Below are 18907 nucleotides of genomic sequence, written 5' to 3' on the forward strand. Positions count from 1 at the left end.
TTTTGCAAGCCAAATTTAATCATAATTAAATTCCAATATTGATATACATATCATTAAATATTTACATGAATATAGAAAATAAACCATAATTAAAAATATTTACTAAATTAGTCCAGCTCATCGATGGGGCTGATTAACGGTTGATAAAAGACAAATTGAATATAATGCGCCAAAACGACGAGTAGGCCCTTGACTTTCTAAAAATGGAAAGTGGGTCCCCACAACGCGGTTGATGTTTCTGTCTTTAGAAAAACAAACAATTCCAGAGGTTGATTTGGCTAGATAAAAAGTAACAAGACTTGCCAGAAAAAGCCAAAATTCACCGGGAAAAATAGCAAGGCTGGCAGATTGGCTCAAAAAAGAAGCAGGGCCAAGCCCCAGACAGAAACTGACAAAAGCCTAGCATAAAACTCGTCAGAACTCAGAACTATACGTGAAAAATCAAAACAGCTTAAACAAAAGGACCACAAGAAAAAGTAAAACCGAAGTTAAAAACTTTACTGTTCATGGAATGGTAGAATTATGGCGTACCACAAGAAAAAGTGAAACAGAAGTTCGAAACTTTTCTGTTCATGGAATGGGGGAATTATGGCTTGCTTTGAAGGACTCGAAAAGAAGTCACCTTTAAAGTTATCCCTGATCACTTGCCTGATGCGCTTTCGTATACCAAAAAATAGACCGACAATTTTTTTAATTTATGCTTATAAAAGTATTTTCGTCCCTTCATATTTATAAATAATTTTCAAATATCTCTTTTCTTTCTCTCTTTACAAATTTGATAATCAAACTGAGCGACTGAAAACAACTAATACCGCCCAGTTATTTAACGCTCAACAACCAACCAGATGCGGCTATGCACAGTTTGGTTAATGCAACTTTTGGAGCCCTGATCTAGCCTCCTCTATGAAGGAATGCCTTGCTTAGGTTACGTACTAACCTGCCTTTGCAATGTAGCCTCCTTTAATCGTGCTTTATTGGTAAAAAAACAGGAAGTGCATTGACGATATAAGAGGAAAAACAAATACAGAGCATGCGCTTTTAAAAAATAGAGAGAAAAGAATGCACGGATGTGATTATAGCCTCTGAATGTGTTTCCATACATTCTATACTTTACATTATAAGAATTATATAACTAGTTTAAAAATATTTTAAAAATTAATTAAATTAGTGTGTGTTAATTTTTCTAAAATAACTTGTTTAATTATGTGCATTATAATAATCTCATGATGAAAACATTTATCATACGTCTAGTCAATAAGAATATTTTAAAAAATATATATTTGGAGGATAAAATGGAGAGAAGTTTTATATTTGAGGATTAGAGGCCGTATGATATTATATTGGGAAAAATGCTGAACAGATTCTAATTAAAATATTTATTCGCTAAAAGTATTTGAAATTTGTTTAAGGACTAGCAACTCATTTTCAATGGATGCGATTCTTCTTCAGCCTTATACAACTTATCCTTAACTATGTATTAGACAAAAACATGCTTGTACATAACTGAAGATACCTTAAATATGTCTGGGAAAAAAAATCACACTCACTGAAATACGAATTACATCCTTCAGCTCAAATAATTTTAAGCAATTTTTTTTAAACAGGACTCTTCAACAGCTTTTTTTTACTCCTCCAATACTAAATATAATACTTATATAAATTATACTATAAAATGAATCTTATATTTATGATCGAAATAATATTTTTATTAAGAAGTCACTCCTTCAAATTCAAAAGCCATGTTTCAACCTGCTCAAAGAATCTTGCCAGGCAATTTTTGACAGAACAGTGGCCATTGATCTTAGACGCAATAAAAGAGTTATATTAAGTACTCTTCCCATATTTAATGTAAAACTTTTTTAACTAATCTGATTAAATTAAAAAAGTTATGTAGGGTAGTTAATTATAAGAAATATGATATGTTTTTACTTAAGCACTATAATTATCTTTTATAATATCCTTCCCTCTCCTATCTAATTGTAGTTAATAGAGTATCCATAGGCTTAAATTAAAAAATATAAGAAATATGTAACATTTAAGATTAAATTTAACTGAACAATTAGATCATATATTAAGAGTCAGAAGGTACATTAAGATAGAAATTAGCTCATTCTAATATCTGGCTTTATGTTCACCAGATTCTGTGATTAGACCGAGTCATCCACTAGACTCTTCGAATACTCACTCCATATGTTACATCATATATCATTTCTCGCAGAATGCTTAGAAGTTAAATGCATGATTCATAAAAACTTACTTAAGGCTGGCCATTGATCAGTAGTATTGGACCTGGTTCATATCCACGGACGAGACAGGGGAGGAAATTGTAATAAATGAATCAAAACTTCAAAACCCCGTATGCACGTATCATCGCTGGTTGGGGCTCTAGTGAAAAATAAACAGACAAAGAGAACGAGAACATTTAGTTGCCGGACTGTATATGCTGGGCCGGGCCTGCAATGATTGAAACTTGAAAAGATGGGCTGATGTTTCCAGACACACATGCTAGGACGGTTGGGCTCGATTCAAAGAGCACTGAAAAATAAAAACAATGAAGAAGAGTTTTTTTTCCGCCCCACAATATTGACCTTCTCTTCAGGTTGATGACTGTGTAATTTGGTCTTTGACTATGAAAAAAACACTTGGATTAATTTTTGTAAGGAGATCTCCTTTATTCATCGAATGATCAAACTATTTTTATTGGATACTGGCAGAAAAATATAAAATCGTATATTAACATATTGGCTTGTATTTAAAATAAATAATACAACTTCCAATCCTTAATATAAAACTTTGTTTGACTTTCATTTTGATCCTAAACATAAGATCCCAATCCACTTTGTCTCCCATATTTCTGCATTTTTTCCTAAGGTAGTCTTTCTAACAATAGTAGTTCTAGCCAATATACTTGATTAACAGGGATATTTTAGAAAAGACAACACCTATTTGTTACAAATAAATAGTTTAATTTCTTTCCTTGATCTTTTCAAACTAGTCAACTAGTTCTTATAACTAGGATCGAAGGTAGTAAATTCATATAGGCCTGCAGTAACATTTACTAATATCACAAACATTCCTTATATTTTTATATGGAAGTTATACATAACTTATAAAATTAAATGAATTTATACATTGGGGAATGCCTCCTAAGCAGGCACGCGGATGTGTTTTGAATAATCATACATATATTCTTCTAATTCTAAATATAAGATCTATTTTATAATACAAAATTGTAATACAAAATACATTGTATATTAAAGATCGTGAGAGTATATGGGTAATGTGTAAATTGTTTGAAAAATTTGAGGAAGCATGTCAGGGACCTGCAACTACCTCGGTCCGGTAATCTCCACAACATAACGTCATAAATTCCTTAGTGACGGGAATGACCCGGGACAACTTGAAGCTTTTAATTATATCGTGGTTCGTGGGTTACAAGCTTGAAATAATATGACGCGGCTGCCAGTCTACCACCCCTAGCCTTGCCAGCACAGGTAGCCTTCCCCACTAAACGAAGAAGTAATTGGAGTCAGCAAAGACATATAGCCGCCGGTCGCCCAACTTTGTTTAAGTTTCCGTGGTTGAATCAGACGGATTATCAAGCCTAACAATAAATTGGCATTATTAATTTAGACCCCACCGAGAGGAAAAATCGAGGAAGACAGAGGGCGAGATCATTGACTATCTACAGGAGTCAGTCAGGAAGTTCCAGCGCTTGACATTTATCCCTTAACTATTACCAGTACATATTATTTCTTTACACTATAAATACTATAAAATGGATTTTATATTTAAAATTAGAAGATTATATAAATTAGCACTACCCCTCTAACGGCTGAAATGGCAAGTGGAAAAGTAGCATATATGTGTGTGTATACATGTGTATATACACACGCCTCGTACGGTGAAACCAAAGCAATTTGTTCGATGATAAATTATATGCGCAACAGCAAACGGAAAGATCACGACGATGTTAATTGACAGGGACGAATTTCCAGTAGTGTATAATACTACCTCCGTTCTCTACAAATTAAATGTACGAGCTCTTATAATTAGAATAGGATGGGAAGTAGTATAATGTTACCACCTGACCTGGATGTCTCTGTAGTTTCGCCGGCCCCCTTTTTGAGTGGAATACATGAAATTATCATTAATGGGCCATTTCCATGATTGGCGGTTTGGAAAACCAGCTATTTTTTCAATGTTCGCAACGTGCACGGCAAGATATATTAAATTTCCATCTCCACTATTCGAAGCGCCGCGGCCTATATATATAGCCCCGAACTTGAGCCATATATCTCCCATCAAAACACACCACAAATTTAGCACACCAATACATACACTGCACCTCTTATCATGAATACCCGAGTTGTTTTGTGCCTTACTCTGGCCGTCCTCCTCTATGGTATGACATATATACCACACTCACCACATTAATTGGCTAAGGGTTTTCATAGATAGAGTCTTTCCATTCCTCTCCCTTTCCCCTCCTTATTTAATTTTCAGCGAATTGAAGTTATTATATATATGATGATCAATTTGTTGAAACTGAGCATCAATGTGTATGCCCAGCTCCGTTTTTAGTTTGTTTTTATTCACACAATATAGTTTGCTTATCATGATTAAGCATGCATGCATTGAAGGAATATTATATGTGACGATTAATCTGGGAGACGTGGTTTTGTGCAGGAGGAAATGCAATCACCATTAGTTTTAAGAACAATTGCCAATTCACGGTATGGCCCGCAACCTTAAACGGAGGTTCAAGCCCTGCACTGTCCACAACCGGATTCGAGTTGACGAGTGGAGCATCTAGATCCGTGGACGTCCCTTCACCATGGTCGGGCCGATTCTGGGCTCGGACGGGATGCTCCGGTGGCGCCGGGAACTTTCACTGTGACACCGCAGATTGTGGCTCCGGTCAAGTCGAGTGCAATGGCAAAGGAGGAGCCACACCGGCAACTTTGGCGGAAATTACGGTGGCACCGAACGGTGGCCAGGATTTCTATGACGTGAGTAACGTGGATGGGTTCAACTTGCCGATATCTATGGCTGCACAAGGCGGCACCGGCGACTGCAAAGAGTCAAGCTGCAAGGCGAACATCAACGCGGCGTGCCTAAATGACCTAAAAGTAACAGGCTCCGATGGGAGCGTTATTGCGTGCAAGAGTGCTTGCGTGGCTTTTAACAAGCCTGAGTATTGCTGCTCCGGAGAGTACAACGATCCAAACAAATGCAAACCCAGCACCTACTCCCAGTTTTTCAGCACTCAGTGCCCTCAAGCTTACAGTTACGCTTACGATGATCTCAAAGGCACCTTTACTTGCAACGGCGGACCTAACTACGCCATCACTTTCTGCCCCTAAGCAAAGGAAAATCGGAGCTTCGTTACTCCTCCACCGTGTGGGATAATAGTTATGCAATTGCTACGTCCAGTAATAACATGCGCTTATGTGTGCATGCAGATGAATAATAATGTAGTTTGATTTGATGATATTGTGCTATATGTGCACAATTACATATGATGAACTCATCATATAGGTATATGGGAATAATACAGTTTGATGGGAACAAAATCAAAGGAAGTCGTTGTTATAATTAGTGATATTTGATGATTTGTCAACGGTACGGTCATGAACGCAACTATTCTAACTTTGAAGCCATCGACTAGATGTGTATATTTTTCCACATGCTATCCGTCAACTGTACTATATGTACTATCACAATTATATAAAGAAATTAAACATATGAACTTTTTTTTTTAACAATTGATGCGTCAATAAAAATATATTACCTCTGATCCTTAACAATTGATGCGTCAATAACTATTATAAAAATAGTCATTTATAATAGTTACACTTATTAAATGTTCTATCTAATAATACACATAATTAGTAATGATATTTTATAAAAGATAATACAAATTTATTATAAATAACTAAATTAATTTTTTTAATATATTAAAATTAATCGCTAACTTTTATATTAAGACGAGAGGTGGTATTTCACAATCATTTAAAAAGCCAAATAAACAGCTGGCAAAAGAAAAAGAAAGCCAAATGAACAGAGAATACACGTGACAACTGTGCAAAGATATGCATTTTAATAGTTCAATGGAGACAATGCTTGACCCTATTTCACACACACAAAAGATATACATGTATTTTCTTTTTTTTTTTATACACTGTGATAAATCATCCTTAAGAAATTCATTCATACCATTCCTTACAGAAATCTGAGTTTAAAAATAATACGTACTGAACCCAGAAGGGATATATATTTTTAAGTTTTTTCTATTTTTCTTATAGAAAATATAACAGATATAGTTTGATAGAGCTTAATCATCTCAATTTATTGTCTGAATTTAACACCGCATTTAACACCGCAGTTGCTGGTTTTTCATCCTTCTAATCCCTGACAGATTTTCCGATATTATTAGCAGTGGCCCAGCAAAAAAAAAAAAAGATTTTCCGGTATTAGCAACGTACAGGGCTTCCCACGTACTCCCAAAAAAAAAAGAAAAGGACAAAAACCCTGCCTGTTTATATCGTACCTCACAAACTTGAAACTGTCGCTCAACAAAACAGAGAAAAACCTCTCAATGAATACTCGAGTTGCGTTATGCCTTACTTTGCCCTTCCTCTTCTATAGTATGTATCAATAATGTGTATACACCTTCCTTTCATGTAGCTCCCACATGCTTGTGTATACACCGCATTCACAACACTGGCAAATTTCCAGTTAACTGGAGTTGATGTGCAAGTACAATACTCATTTGCATAATAAGTGTTTTATACATAGAAAGTGCTCCTATTTTTTCTTTATTTTTAGAGAAGTCATGACATTTGTCAGTTTGAAACTGATGAGCATCTATATGCCCAACCCGATTTATTTATATTTTACTTAATGACAAGTGTTACATAAATACACACACATATATATGGAGATTGATCTGCAAGACGGGGTTTTGTGCAGGAGGAATCGCAGCCACGATTACTTTTACGAACAAGCCCCTTCACCGCGTGGCCAGGAACCCTAACCGGAGCTCCAAACCCTCAATTGTCTAAGACCGGATTCGGGTTGGCGAGCGGAGCAACTAGCTCAGCAGACGTGCCTCCTCCGTGGTCGGGTCGCTTTTGGGCTCGGACCAGATGCTCTAGTACGTCCGGAAAATTTGTTTGTGCCACCGCAACGTTTATGTGGGTTGGTGTCATTTTGAGTTGGGATTGAGTTATAATAGATTCGTTAAATCGCGGGTGTTTTAACTTTAATTCGAATGAGAATAAAGAAAAGGATGGGGAAATATGACATCATTGAATGAGGTGAGCATGACGAAAAAGGAAGCAGAATTCCTCGGGGTAGGGTTAGCATTTTCTGCCCACCCACCCTCACTTTCCTTCCCTATCCCTCCAGTCGGTGTCTGCTTATCATTCCAAGCACCCTTGAAACCATTATCAGTTCGTAAGAAAGATGCTACCTCCTGTAGAATTAATTAACTAATTTAAATAGGTTAAAAAAATAAATTAAATTAATTATTTGTAATAAATATGTATTGTCTTTTCTAAAATATCTTTACTAATTAACTGTATTGGTAAAAACTATCATTATTAAAAAGATTACCTTAAAAAAAAGAACAAGTATGAAAGATAAAATATATTTGAGTCTTATATTTAAGATTAAAATAAAGTCAAATGAGATCTTATATTAAGAATTAGAGATAGTATTACAAGTTCAAATTTTGAAAAATATATTTATTAAGAACATGCACTTTAATCTTAATGTATTTGACCTGATAAATGTTAGTCTTACATACAAATTAATTTATAAAAAACTCTGACTTTACATCAAAAAACCATTATTAAAAGGAAAAACTACAAATACAAACCCTTGAATATGTAAAATTACAATTTGAGATCCTGGATTTGGAAATAGCAAATAAGAATCCAGTCTCACTTTTGCAAATATGAAATGTAGGTGAAATATATGAAATGCCTCTCAACCAAATGATAAGTTGACTATGAGAAATGACAAGTGCAATTTAGTGAATAACAACTTTAGTAGACCAGATCAAAACTTAGCTGAGGGTATGCGAAATGACGAGTTAATTATGAAAAATTATAAGTTTACTTTAGTAAATGATAATTTTAGCAGACCAAATCACAATTTGGCTGAGGGATATTTTAAACATTTCACCTACATTTCATATTTACAAAAGTAGGACCTACTCCTTATTTGCTGTTTTCTAAATTCAAAATCTCAAATCATAATTTTATATATTTGGGGTCTTTATTTGTAACTTCCTCTGTATTAAAAAGACCTGATCATTTTTTTAATTAAAAGAAGAGAAGGTCACGGTCACGGAAGCACTTGGCGGTGGATCTGGCCCAGCGTCTGTGAAGCGAGTGGTATACACCATCATCGGATTATTTTATTACCCAAAGATTCTAATTCTTGGTACGGACGCCATCCCGGTGCTGTTTCCTCACTTAATTTCTAAAATGTCATCTTCGACCTCTACAGATAATTATCGGATCCATTTTGTCCGGAGAATAAAATTGCGAGTAGTAGTATTTCTACAACTAACTTAATTCTGCTATTAAAATACAACGAATCCATATACTCCTCCGGTCCTTATTATAAGACCCAATTTGACTTTTTATTTGGTCCTAATTATAAGACCCAATCCATTTTGTCTCTTATATTTATACATTTTTTTCCAAGATAATCCTTCTAATAATGATAGTTTTAGCCAATATACTTAATTAGCAAGGATATTTTAAGAATGACAACACTTATTTATTATAAATAACCAACTTAACTTACTTCCTTAATCTCCTCTGTAGGAAAATGGGCCAGTCCACCCTTGGTGGATTGGGCCCAAGCCCATTAAATTTGGGGCTCTAATGCAAATAACATAACCTGTGGGTCTTAAATAGTTATTTGCAATTTTTCCTTCAGAATATGGATAAGGACAGACGGGGCGGTAGTTTTATTTTTCAGAGAGATAGGATCAGTTTAAAACAAAACTGATTTATTCAACCGCTTTTCAACTTCTTCCCGCCTGCGTATCTCCTCTCCTCTTCTCCTCCAACAAACAAAAAAGTGCATTTGCTGTGAACGTTGATTCCTATTCATTACTGTGATCGGAATTCCGCGCGTGGCTACCTAATCTAAGATTACTCGGCACTTCAGGTATGCCCGAATACCATTATTGGTATCAGAGCAAGGTTCTATTTCTTCCGCTGCCCTGTTTCATCTTCTGCGTTGTTTTTTTTGTTTTGTTGTGTGCCTCACGGTTGGCACTTCATTCCCACTTCAGTGATTTGCTCCCAGATATTAAGCAAATCTTCTCTTTATATTCAGCATGATAGTTGTTTATAATGATTCTGTGTTATTAGTTTTTTTTTCCCGCTTCCATGAACGTCGGATGTGAGAGTTTTTTTTTGTTTGTTGTCTCCAACAATTATATGATAGTATTCTGCATGGGAGATGACCGAAAACAATTAAAAACATCTGAAAAACGGTAGAAACGTAGGTTTGGAAGCATGGAATTCATCATGAGAGAGACCCGTTTTCGCACAGTGAAGTTTTTCGTTTTGGGTGTCTGAAAAATGAAGGTTTTAGGCTTCAAAAATTATCCCATTGCATAGAGCTCGGAAAAACGAAGAAAATGACACCAAGAACGCGAAGAACGGACGTCGGACGGAGGACATATGGGGGAGAGAACAATCCGGGTCCGACGGACCCGACCCGCGACGGAAACCGGGTCGGTCAGACCCGGCTGGAGGTTGAAGACAACCTCCAGCCCCCAAACGACGTCGTTTTGACGTCGTACACAAAAAAAAAAAAAAAAAAAACGAGGCGGGGCGGATGCGTTGGTTGGGCTGGCTTGGTCCGGATCCGGATAGAACCGGACCAAGCCCAACCCGAAAAAAATTTAAAAAAAAAAAACAAATATAAAAATATATATAATGATTTTAAAAAAAAAAAAAAATCCCCAGAATTGCCACGTGGCGCGTGCCGCCACGTGGCACACCTCATAGACACGTGGACACCACCACCTGAAAGGTGGTGGCGCGTTCGGGCCTTCGTAACGGCGCGTGTCCTCTTCTGCCGGACCCATGGCGGCGCGTGACGTACACGCGCCGACAGCGAGAGTGGGCGAAGTTTTAAAAAAAAAAAAATTCGCTAACTCTTCCTTCTAGGGGCGCGTGTAGGCGCGTGAATGGTCCAATTGGGGTGTGGTTTGTCTCTAAAAATCCCTAAAATTAGGATCTTCATTTTAATATATATTTTGATAATTTTAGAGACAATTTAGGATCCATTTATGAGTATTTTGGTGCGTTTTCTGGTGTTTTTATGTGGATAAAAATTCCAGAATATTCAAAATAATTTATATTATTTTGTTCTAGGTGAAAATGGAGCAAGAGGCTTCTAGTGGCACTGAAAATACCGATCATGGTTCATTGGAATACTCATTCCTAGGTGATGGAATTCCAGAATATGAACCTGAGGATGAGGATCCTGAGGAGGACCCTGAAGAGGTTCCTCAAGAAGACCCAGAGGAGTTAGTGGCTTCCGGACCTGAGTCGGAAACTATGTTCCCCACTGAACCTCTCCCCATTGAACCTCAATTAGTCTATAAAGATTCACTGGATCTCCCTAATGAAATTGAAGTTGAGGAAGGAGAAGAGGTGAACCAACCTTTGACCCCCGCATTAGCTATGAGTATAGCTGAGAGAGATGCAGCAAAACTGACAAATATAAAAGGAATCAATGGCGTGCTCGCCAATTACATCCAATACATGACCGATAAGAAGAATACAGAATTCTACCTTAAAGTCATAATGGAGTACATAAGAGCAATAAGGGTTAGAGGCGGACCTAAAGGCAAACCCATAAGAAAATCTTACTGGATTTGGGCCATAGAGCTAGTATCCTCTTTTATGAACAAAAAACGCAAACTCAGGAGCCTAAGGAAAGCAATGCTTGATTACCTTTATGTGCATATTAAATAATGTAATATTTACATATGCTTTATTAATATTTGTTGTATTAAGTTTTTTTTATGGTTTCATGCATTGTAAACAGACTAAATATGTTGTTTCATTTAATGAAATTACTTGAATTGTTGTTATATGGTTATCTTGTGAATAGTATGTGTATGCTTTTTATAAGTGGGAGCTTTTAGAAGATAAGACTTCTAAGAGTCATAATTTTACTTTGAAGTGCTTATATAAAATCCTTGATAGGAAATAATGTTTGTTGCTTGTATCTGTGTGATGGGAGGTACAAACGTATGCTCTTGATCATGGATCTTGCAGCAACATTACTTTCTGATCAAGGATGATATAAGTACAAGACATTGTACACTTCGCTGTGCTATATATAACTAAGATGTTCTATGGTACATCTCTTTTAGAGAAAACGTAGAATAATGTGGGATAAATTTGCTTCAGAACTGAAAATGGCAACCAAGAACATAATTGCTGAGCTTAATAAGGGAGAAAAGCTCAACGGGGATAACTGGGACATATGGCACCGAAAGGTTCAATACATCTTGGAGGAACAAGATGCGGTTGAACCTTTAACCACTGCAATGGTTGAACCTGAAGCTGGGAATACGGCCCAACATAGGAGAGACCAAGAGGCTTACCTAGTGTGGAAGAAGAAAAACAGCATAGCAAGAATTACGCTTCTGAGTGCCATGGCTGATGACATTATGTGCGAGTTTGAGAGGCACAAAACTGCACAGGCTATGTGGATAGCGTTAAAGGACAAGTTTGGTGGTACTTCTACCACTAAACTTAGAAGGTTGACGATTAAGTTCGACACCTATAAGCTCAAGCCAAACAATCCAATGAAACAACATTTGAGAGAGATGGCCAACATGATCAGAGAACTTAAGGAAGCAGGCCATGTCCTGTCTGATGAACAGCAAGTACAGGCTGTTATCAGATCGCTTCCTGCTAGCTGGGAACACATGAAAGTCAACCTGACCCATAATGAAAACATCGTTACTTTTAACGATGTAGCCAAACACTTGGAGCTGGAGGATGAACGTTTAGAGGCTTACAAGACCTCTGGACAAGCTTATTACACCGAGGATGCCGGTACTTCCCAATCAAGGCCCGATTCCAAGAAGGGCAAGAAGTTTCAAAAGAAAGGGAAGAAGGGTGGTCCTCAATCCAAAAAAGGAAAGAAGCAATTCAAGAAGAAGGGAAAGAAAGGTGGGAAGAAGAAGCTAGACCTGAAGAAGGTCAAATGCTTCGCCTGCCAGAGAATGGGCCATTTCGCACGTGACTGTTCAAAACAGGCTGAGAGCGAAAAGGTATTAGTGGATTATGTGAATTCACATGTTTCATATGTTTCTAGTACTGTTTTTCTAACAGAACCTGTTTCTTCTTCTTGGATTATAGACTCAGGCTCCACAGACCACGTAACCAGGGATCGAGGATCCTTTATCGAGTACCGTCGGTTGCCGTATCAAAGCAAGTGGCTTTACGTTGGGAACAACGCGAGGATCGAGGTTAAAGGTTTGGGCACCTGCAAATTTACTTTGCGTGGTGGGAAGACCTTGATACTCCATGATGTACTTTATGCTCCTGACATCCGGCGGAACTTGGTTTCTGTATTGTGTCTGTTAGAATTTGGGTTTAATGTAAACTTTCATGGTAAAGTTGCAGACATTTTTAGCAACTCTGTTCTTTATGGTTCAGCTTTCCTGTTTAAGAAGTTCTTTGTTTTAGATATTGTTGGTGATTTCAATAGTAATGAATGCTTTGCTGTTTCTTCGAATAACATTGACATAAACACCTGGCATGCTAGACTAGGACACATTAATCAAAATAGAATGATTAAACTAGCAAAAGAAGGATTGTTGGGTGCCATTCCCAATATGGAAATGTCACTATGTGAGAACTGTCTAGCTGGTAAGGCAACAAGAAAGCCTTTCGGTAAGGGAAAAAGGGCTGAAACTCCATTGCAATTAATCCATTCTGATATTTGCGGTCCAATGAGTGTGAGGGCAAGACACGGAGCTTGGTATTTTATTACCTTTATTGACGATTTTTCACGATATGGTCATGTCTATTTGATCTCGCATAAGTCTGAAGCTCTTGAGTGCTTTAGACGATACATAAATGAGGTAGAGAATCAAATGGACAGTAAAATTAAAGCATTACGAACTGATCGAGGTCGTGAATATTTATCTGATCAATTCAAACAGCTCTGTGAAGAAAAAGGGATAATCAGACAACTGACTATCCCTGGCACTCCACAACAAAATGGGGTTGCTGAAAGAAGAAACAGAACTCTTTTAGACATGGTTAGGTCAATGATGGCTCAAGCAAACCTGCCAATTTCTTATTGGGGTGATGCTTTGTTAACGGCAACCTTCATACTTAACCGTGTACCCTCAAAATCAGTCGCTTCCACACCCTACGAGTTATGGACAAAACGCAAACCAGATCTAAGCATCTTGAGACCCTGGGGGTCAGCGGCGTATATCCATGATGCTTCTCATAAGCATGGGAAGTTGGGTCCCCGAGGAAAGAAATGTATCTTCATAAGGTACTCTGAACAATCAAAGGGATACGTTTTCATAGGTGAAAACGAAGATGGAACCGTGACTGAAATAGAATCAAGAGATGCAATATTCATTGAGACTGAATTTCCTAATAGAGGAGATGTTGACCGTACCGTTTCTCTTTATGAAACACAGGAACAAGACAGTACAGAACAAATTGACAAACCAGAATCGTCTAGGTGTGTCAATCTGAGTGGGAGCCAAGAAAGGTCAACACCAAGACCTGAACAAAGAAAAAAGGATAAGCAAAAAGCTCCCGTCAGAAGGAGTAACAGGGAAAGTGTTCCCAAAAGACGCTTTCAAATAGAAGGCGAATCTCTCTTAGTTACTCCAGAAGGGGATGATGAGCCCCGTTCTGTACGAGAAGCCTTGTCAGGTCCTGCGAAAGATGAATGGATGAAAGCTATGGAAGAAGAAATGGACTCAATGAACAAGAACCAAGTTTGGGTGTTAGTTGATCTTCCAAAAGGGCGTAAGCCATTGGGAACAAGTGGGTTCTCAAAATTAAAAGAAAAGTGGATGGATCAATTGACAAATACAAGGCTCGATTGTGGCAAAGGGGTACACGCAACAGGAAGGAATAGATTACGAAGATACATTCTCACCTGTTGTGCGTTTCAATTCTATCAGACTTATTTTGGCAATAGTAAACAGTTTAGATCTAGAATTACATCAGATGGATGTAAAAACCGCATTTCTGAATGGTGATCTGGATGAAGAAATCTATATGGAACAACCATTAGGTTTCATTGAAAAAGGAAAAGAAAATAAAGTTTGTAAACTCAAAAGGTCCATTTATGGATTGAAGCAGTCATCCAGACAGTGGTATTTGAGGTTTCACAAAGCGATAACCTCATATGACTTCCAAATGATAGAGGAAGACCACTGCGTCTACATTAAGCGGTTTGAGGGTAATTTTGTCATATTATCCTTATATGTAGACGATATACTATTAGCCGGAAATAGTCTAGATTCGGTGGTGGCTATTAAAGAATGGCTTTCGTCGAATTTTGAAATGAAAGACATGGGTGAAGCAGAATACATACTTGGAGTTAAGATCCAAAGAAATCGTTCAAAACGAATCCTCTCTCTTTCACAAGAGAATTATATCAACAAGATTCTTGAGCGATTTAACATGAAAGACTGCAATCCCATGAGTACGCCCGTTGCCATTGGAGTGGCTTTGAGTTCTGACATGTGTCCCAAAACCGAATCTAATAAAAAGAAGATGGAAAGAGTTCCATATGCCAGTGCTGTTGGTAGTCTGATGTACGCAATGATGTGTACAAGACCAGACATCTGTTATGCAGTGGGACTGGTGAGCAGATTCCAGTCTAACCCCGGTGAAAAGCATTGGAAAGCAGTGAAGAGGATCTTGAGGTACTTAAAGGGAACTTCCAATTATGCACTGTGCTACGAAGGAGGTGACCTGCGTCTTGTTGGGTACTCCGATGCTGATGTAGGCGGAGATGAAGAAGAACGAAGGTCAACTTCAGGTTATACCTTCTTACTCAACAATGGCGCCATATGTTGGAGTAGCAAGAAGCAAACGTGCATTGCCTTACATTCGATGGAAGCTGAGTTTGTGGCTTGCACTGCAGCAGTGCAAGAGGCTTTATGGCTGAAGAGATTTATAGAACACCTTGGATTTGGAAACGAGAGTACCAGTCCAGTGATGGTATACTGTGACAATACTGCAGCCATAGCCTATACTAAAGATCCTAAGTATCACAGCAAAACCAAGCATATTGACATCAAGTATAATTTTGTTAGAGATTACATAGCACAAAAGATTGTTACTGTACAATATATTTCAACCAAATGTATGGTAGCAGATCCTCTGACAAAGCCAATAGGCGAAAAAGTTTTTAAAGAACATGTACAAGCCCTTGGCATACGTAAAGTGTAATATGAACGCTTCATTAATGAAATTGTATTTCGTTATCACTTTATGTGTTTGTCCGAAAGTATACAATGTCTAGTATGTCGTACAGGTTAAAAAGGGTTGACTCTCTCACACGGGCAACCGCCTTTGACACTCATGTGGAGTGAACAAAGATGAGACATTTGTGTTCACCAGTAAAGCAGCAATGAATGCTGATATGGTAGAGAAGAAACACAAACTTTATGTCGCCTTGACTAAAGTGTAGCAAGTCAAGATGAGATCCACGTTGATAAAGTTGGATCGAAGTTTGGAATCCCACTTCCATAATACCTGTAGCCAGACAACAAACTCTTCAACATCGACGTCATAACAATAAGCAGAATTGAAGAATTTGGGTTTAGATACTGAGTGTGTCTGGACCTAAGTCTGTACGGTGTTAATAATAAATCTAAATCGACATACGCTCTTATAGTAAAAGAGTAACACCGTAGCATGTGTTTCATACCACATGTGCTGAAAGAACCGCAAAAGGGAAGCAAGTGAAAGATCCCTGCTTCATTGCTGTGTGAGTCCCAGGGAGGAATTATCCTCCTATTGGTGTCCTTTGACTTTGACAATATCATGAAGATATGTTTCAGTGACTGCTACTTTGGCATATGTCCTATGGTCATGATTGATGCGATCTAAGGTAGTATGCTAAGAAAGCGACTGATTCATTTCAAAGTGATGTTTGGGCGAAAGGAAGATTGACTGTGATATACACACCTATGCTAGTGTCTGTGACATGTCCCTTATGAAATTTTGTGGTCGTAAGTGTGGATACTAGACATAAGAGAAAGGTAATCTGAGTCAACTTTTGACTCAAGAGGGATTAGATTTACCATGAAAAAGTGTATATAAGTAAATCTAGGACATCTGAGGCATAATTTTTAAAATTCACGCTACACAAAAGGAGAAGGTAACTTGTGCTGGTCCTATAAAAGGATTTCTAGTACAGGCACCTAAATGAAGACGTCATGCCCACGCGGTCACGGCAAAGCACTAAGTATGAAACTAAGGGGAGGCGAAGAGACGAGACCCTTGACATCTAATCCACCAAGTGTGAGTGGGAGATGTAGGAAAATGGGCCAGTCCACCCTTGGTGGATTGGGCCCAAGCCCATTAAATTTGGGGCTCTAATGCAAATAACATAACCTGTGGGTCTTAAATAGTTATTTGCAATTTTTCCTTCAGAATATGGATAAGGACAGACGGGGCGGTAGTTTTATTTTTCAGAGAGATAGGATCAGTTTAAAACAAAACTGATTTATTCAACCGCTTTTCAACTTCTTCCCGCCTGCGTATCTCCTCTCCTCTTCTCCTCCAACAAACAAAAAAAGTGCATTTGCTGTGAACGTTGATTCCTATTCATTACTGTGATCGGAATTCCGCGCGTGGCTACCTAATCTAAGATTACTCGGCACTTCAGGTATGCCCGAATACCATTATCCTCAAATAAGTCAATTGGGTCTTATAATTAGAACCGTAGGAGTATATGATTTATACCACAGCGGGAAGCTCCCATAATTCTTCAATTACGGCAATTGAAATAACGCATTTAGTAATTGACTTCCACGAAAGAAAATGTTTACTTGCTCTGCATATACAGAAGAACCGTAATAAGTTGATGCGGAGAGGAATGCTATGGACGACAGTGCGAACGATGGGGATGTTTTTGGGATATATCGGCACGAGTTGAATGAAGGGGGCGGGTTATTAGGAGATGCGAGATGCGAGAAATTGGTTGGGTTGTTCTTAGGTGTCCGTACACGAGTCAATGAAACTTCCAGGAAGCACCACCGACATGATATAATAATATTATTGATATTGATTATTGTTAATAACAGTGGTATTTTTTTTGGAAAAAAGGAAAATAATGCAAATTGGGAAAAACAGAGATGGGATGTCAAAGTCAGCTGCAACGGCGCCGGGTCGACGCTGATAGAACTCGCGGTGGCAGCGAACGGTGGACAAGATTTCTATGCTGTGAGCAATGTAGATGGATTCAACTTGCCCCTGTCCATAGCCCCACAAGGCAGCACCGGGTGTGCCCGGATCCACTAAAAAGTAATAGGGTCGGATGGGACAGTTATTGCTTACAAGAGTGCGTGCTTGGCTTCCAATGAGCCACAGTATTGTTGCACTGGAGATTTTAACACGCCAGAGAAATGCCCGCCCATCCAATCCCCTCAAGTTTCAAGGCACGGTGTCCTGATGCTTGTAGTTACGCTGATAACGTTAAGACCAGCACCCTTACTTGCTTCAGACACGGTCTGTTCTCGAATTAATCTTGTGAGCCAAGGAAAGTCGAAGCTTTATTAAAAAAAAATTCGTTCACTGTGTCATCATTATATGTAATACTCGTCTACCTACGCACAATATATTATGTATATATCCACGTGTAAGAATTATAACACTTGTCTTGGCCGCAAGAAACGGTATAATGAAAATAAAAGAAGTCTTTAATTACTTTTGAGCCATCAATTTTATAAAACGTGCCTTGTCATAAGAACACGAAGAAGCATACACACGTGTGTGCATATAAAAGTTCTTTACGCCTTATAGTAATTTAGGTCAAAGCATAATTCAAAATTTCTTTATAAATATCCAATGCCAAACATTTTGAAGAAAAATAAAAAATATTTTGTCAATTACTCATTTCTAGTCTTATTTAGAAGAAAATATTTTTATCCTATTTATACGTCATATTATTAAAGATTTTATATAAACGTGCAACTCTTGCTTCACTTATTATTATACTTGTGTAAACCTTTATTGTATTGAAAATTAAAGTGAATGTATTAAATAAAAGAAAAATTAAAAAGTTATTAAAATTAGTGCCAGATTACGAGGAAGCGCGTGTGATACACGTCAACCGGGAGACAGAGCTGGATTATTATCCATATTGTACGTTTCCCGGGGGGGGGGTAGTCCATTCCTGCTTTCGACTTTTCCTGATCCTTCCCTAAACGTATCACTTGTCTATTTTTGTGCTAAATTACATTTACGCCAACTTTAATGGCATAATTTTCTTCATTTCGCGTAAAATGATTTTTTTAATGAAAAAGTTATAAAAAGATGGGAAAATCCCAAAAAAAGTCCTTAGAATATGAGAAACGTCAGATTGGGTCTTTAAATTTCGAAAATGACAGAATGGGTCATTGACCCAATCTGTCATTTGTGAAATTCAGGCGAATTGACAATTTTGCCCTCATTTATTCATTCACTACAATGATTCAAGGAATCACTATAAGAGTTTAGGTGTTGTCTAGATTCGTATAGCGAATAACTACTCACTTTTTCATAGTCAGGTGTCTTATTATTAACTACAACTAATTCTGTAATCACTAGAACAATGTAAGCATTACCTAGATTTGTGTAGAGAATAACTATTC

At 37.6% G+C, this 18907-nt stretch overlaps 1 protein-coding gene and 1 pseudogene across 1 annotated transcript; both read left to right on the forward strand.

Moving 5' to 3' along the window:
- The first annotated feature begins 4304 nt into the window (after positions 1-4304).
- Positions 4305-5618, forward strand: LOC114733841 (thaumatin-like protein 1b). The gene is made up of 2 exons (XM_028921341.1): positions 4305-4405; positions 4690-5618. Exons 1-2 carry the CDS (start codon positions 4357-4359, stop codon positions 5364-5366), a joined length of 726 nt encoding a protein of 241 aa, XP_028777174.1. The 5' UTR covers positions 4305-4356; the 3' UTR covers positions 5367-5618.
- Positions 5619-6601: 983 nt separating this feature from the next.
- On the forward strand, positions 6602-17800 carry LOC114733829 (thaumatin-like protein 1; annotated as a pseudogene).
- The last annotated feature ends 1107 nt before the right edge of the window (positions 17801-18907 follow it).

The sequence above is a fragment of the Neltuma alba genome, unplaced genomic scaffold (assembly GCF_004799145.2).
Source record: "Neltuma alba isolate B1F8T4 unplaced genomic scaffold, ASM479914v2 tig00013032_pilon, whole genome shotgun sequence".
Classification (NCBI taxonomy): domain Eukaryota; kingdom Viridiplantae; phylum Streptophyta; class Magnoliopsida; order Fabales; family Fabaceae; genus Neltuma; species Neltuma alba.

Coding starts and splice junctions, on each gene's coding strand:
- LOC114733841 (XM_028921341.1), top strand. CDS start 4,357: ATGAATACCCGAGTTGTTTTGTGCCTTACTCTGGCCGTCCTCCTCTAT. Junction 4,406..4,689: donor TCTGGCCGTCCTCCTCTATG/GTATGACATATA, acceptor GGTTTTGTGCAG/GAGGAAATGCAATCACCATT.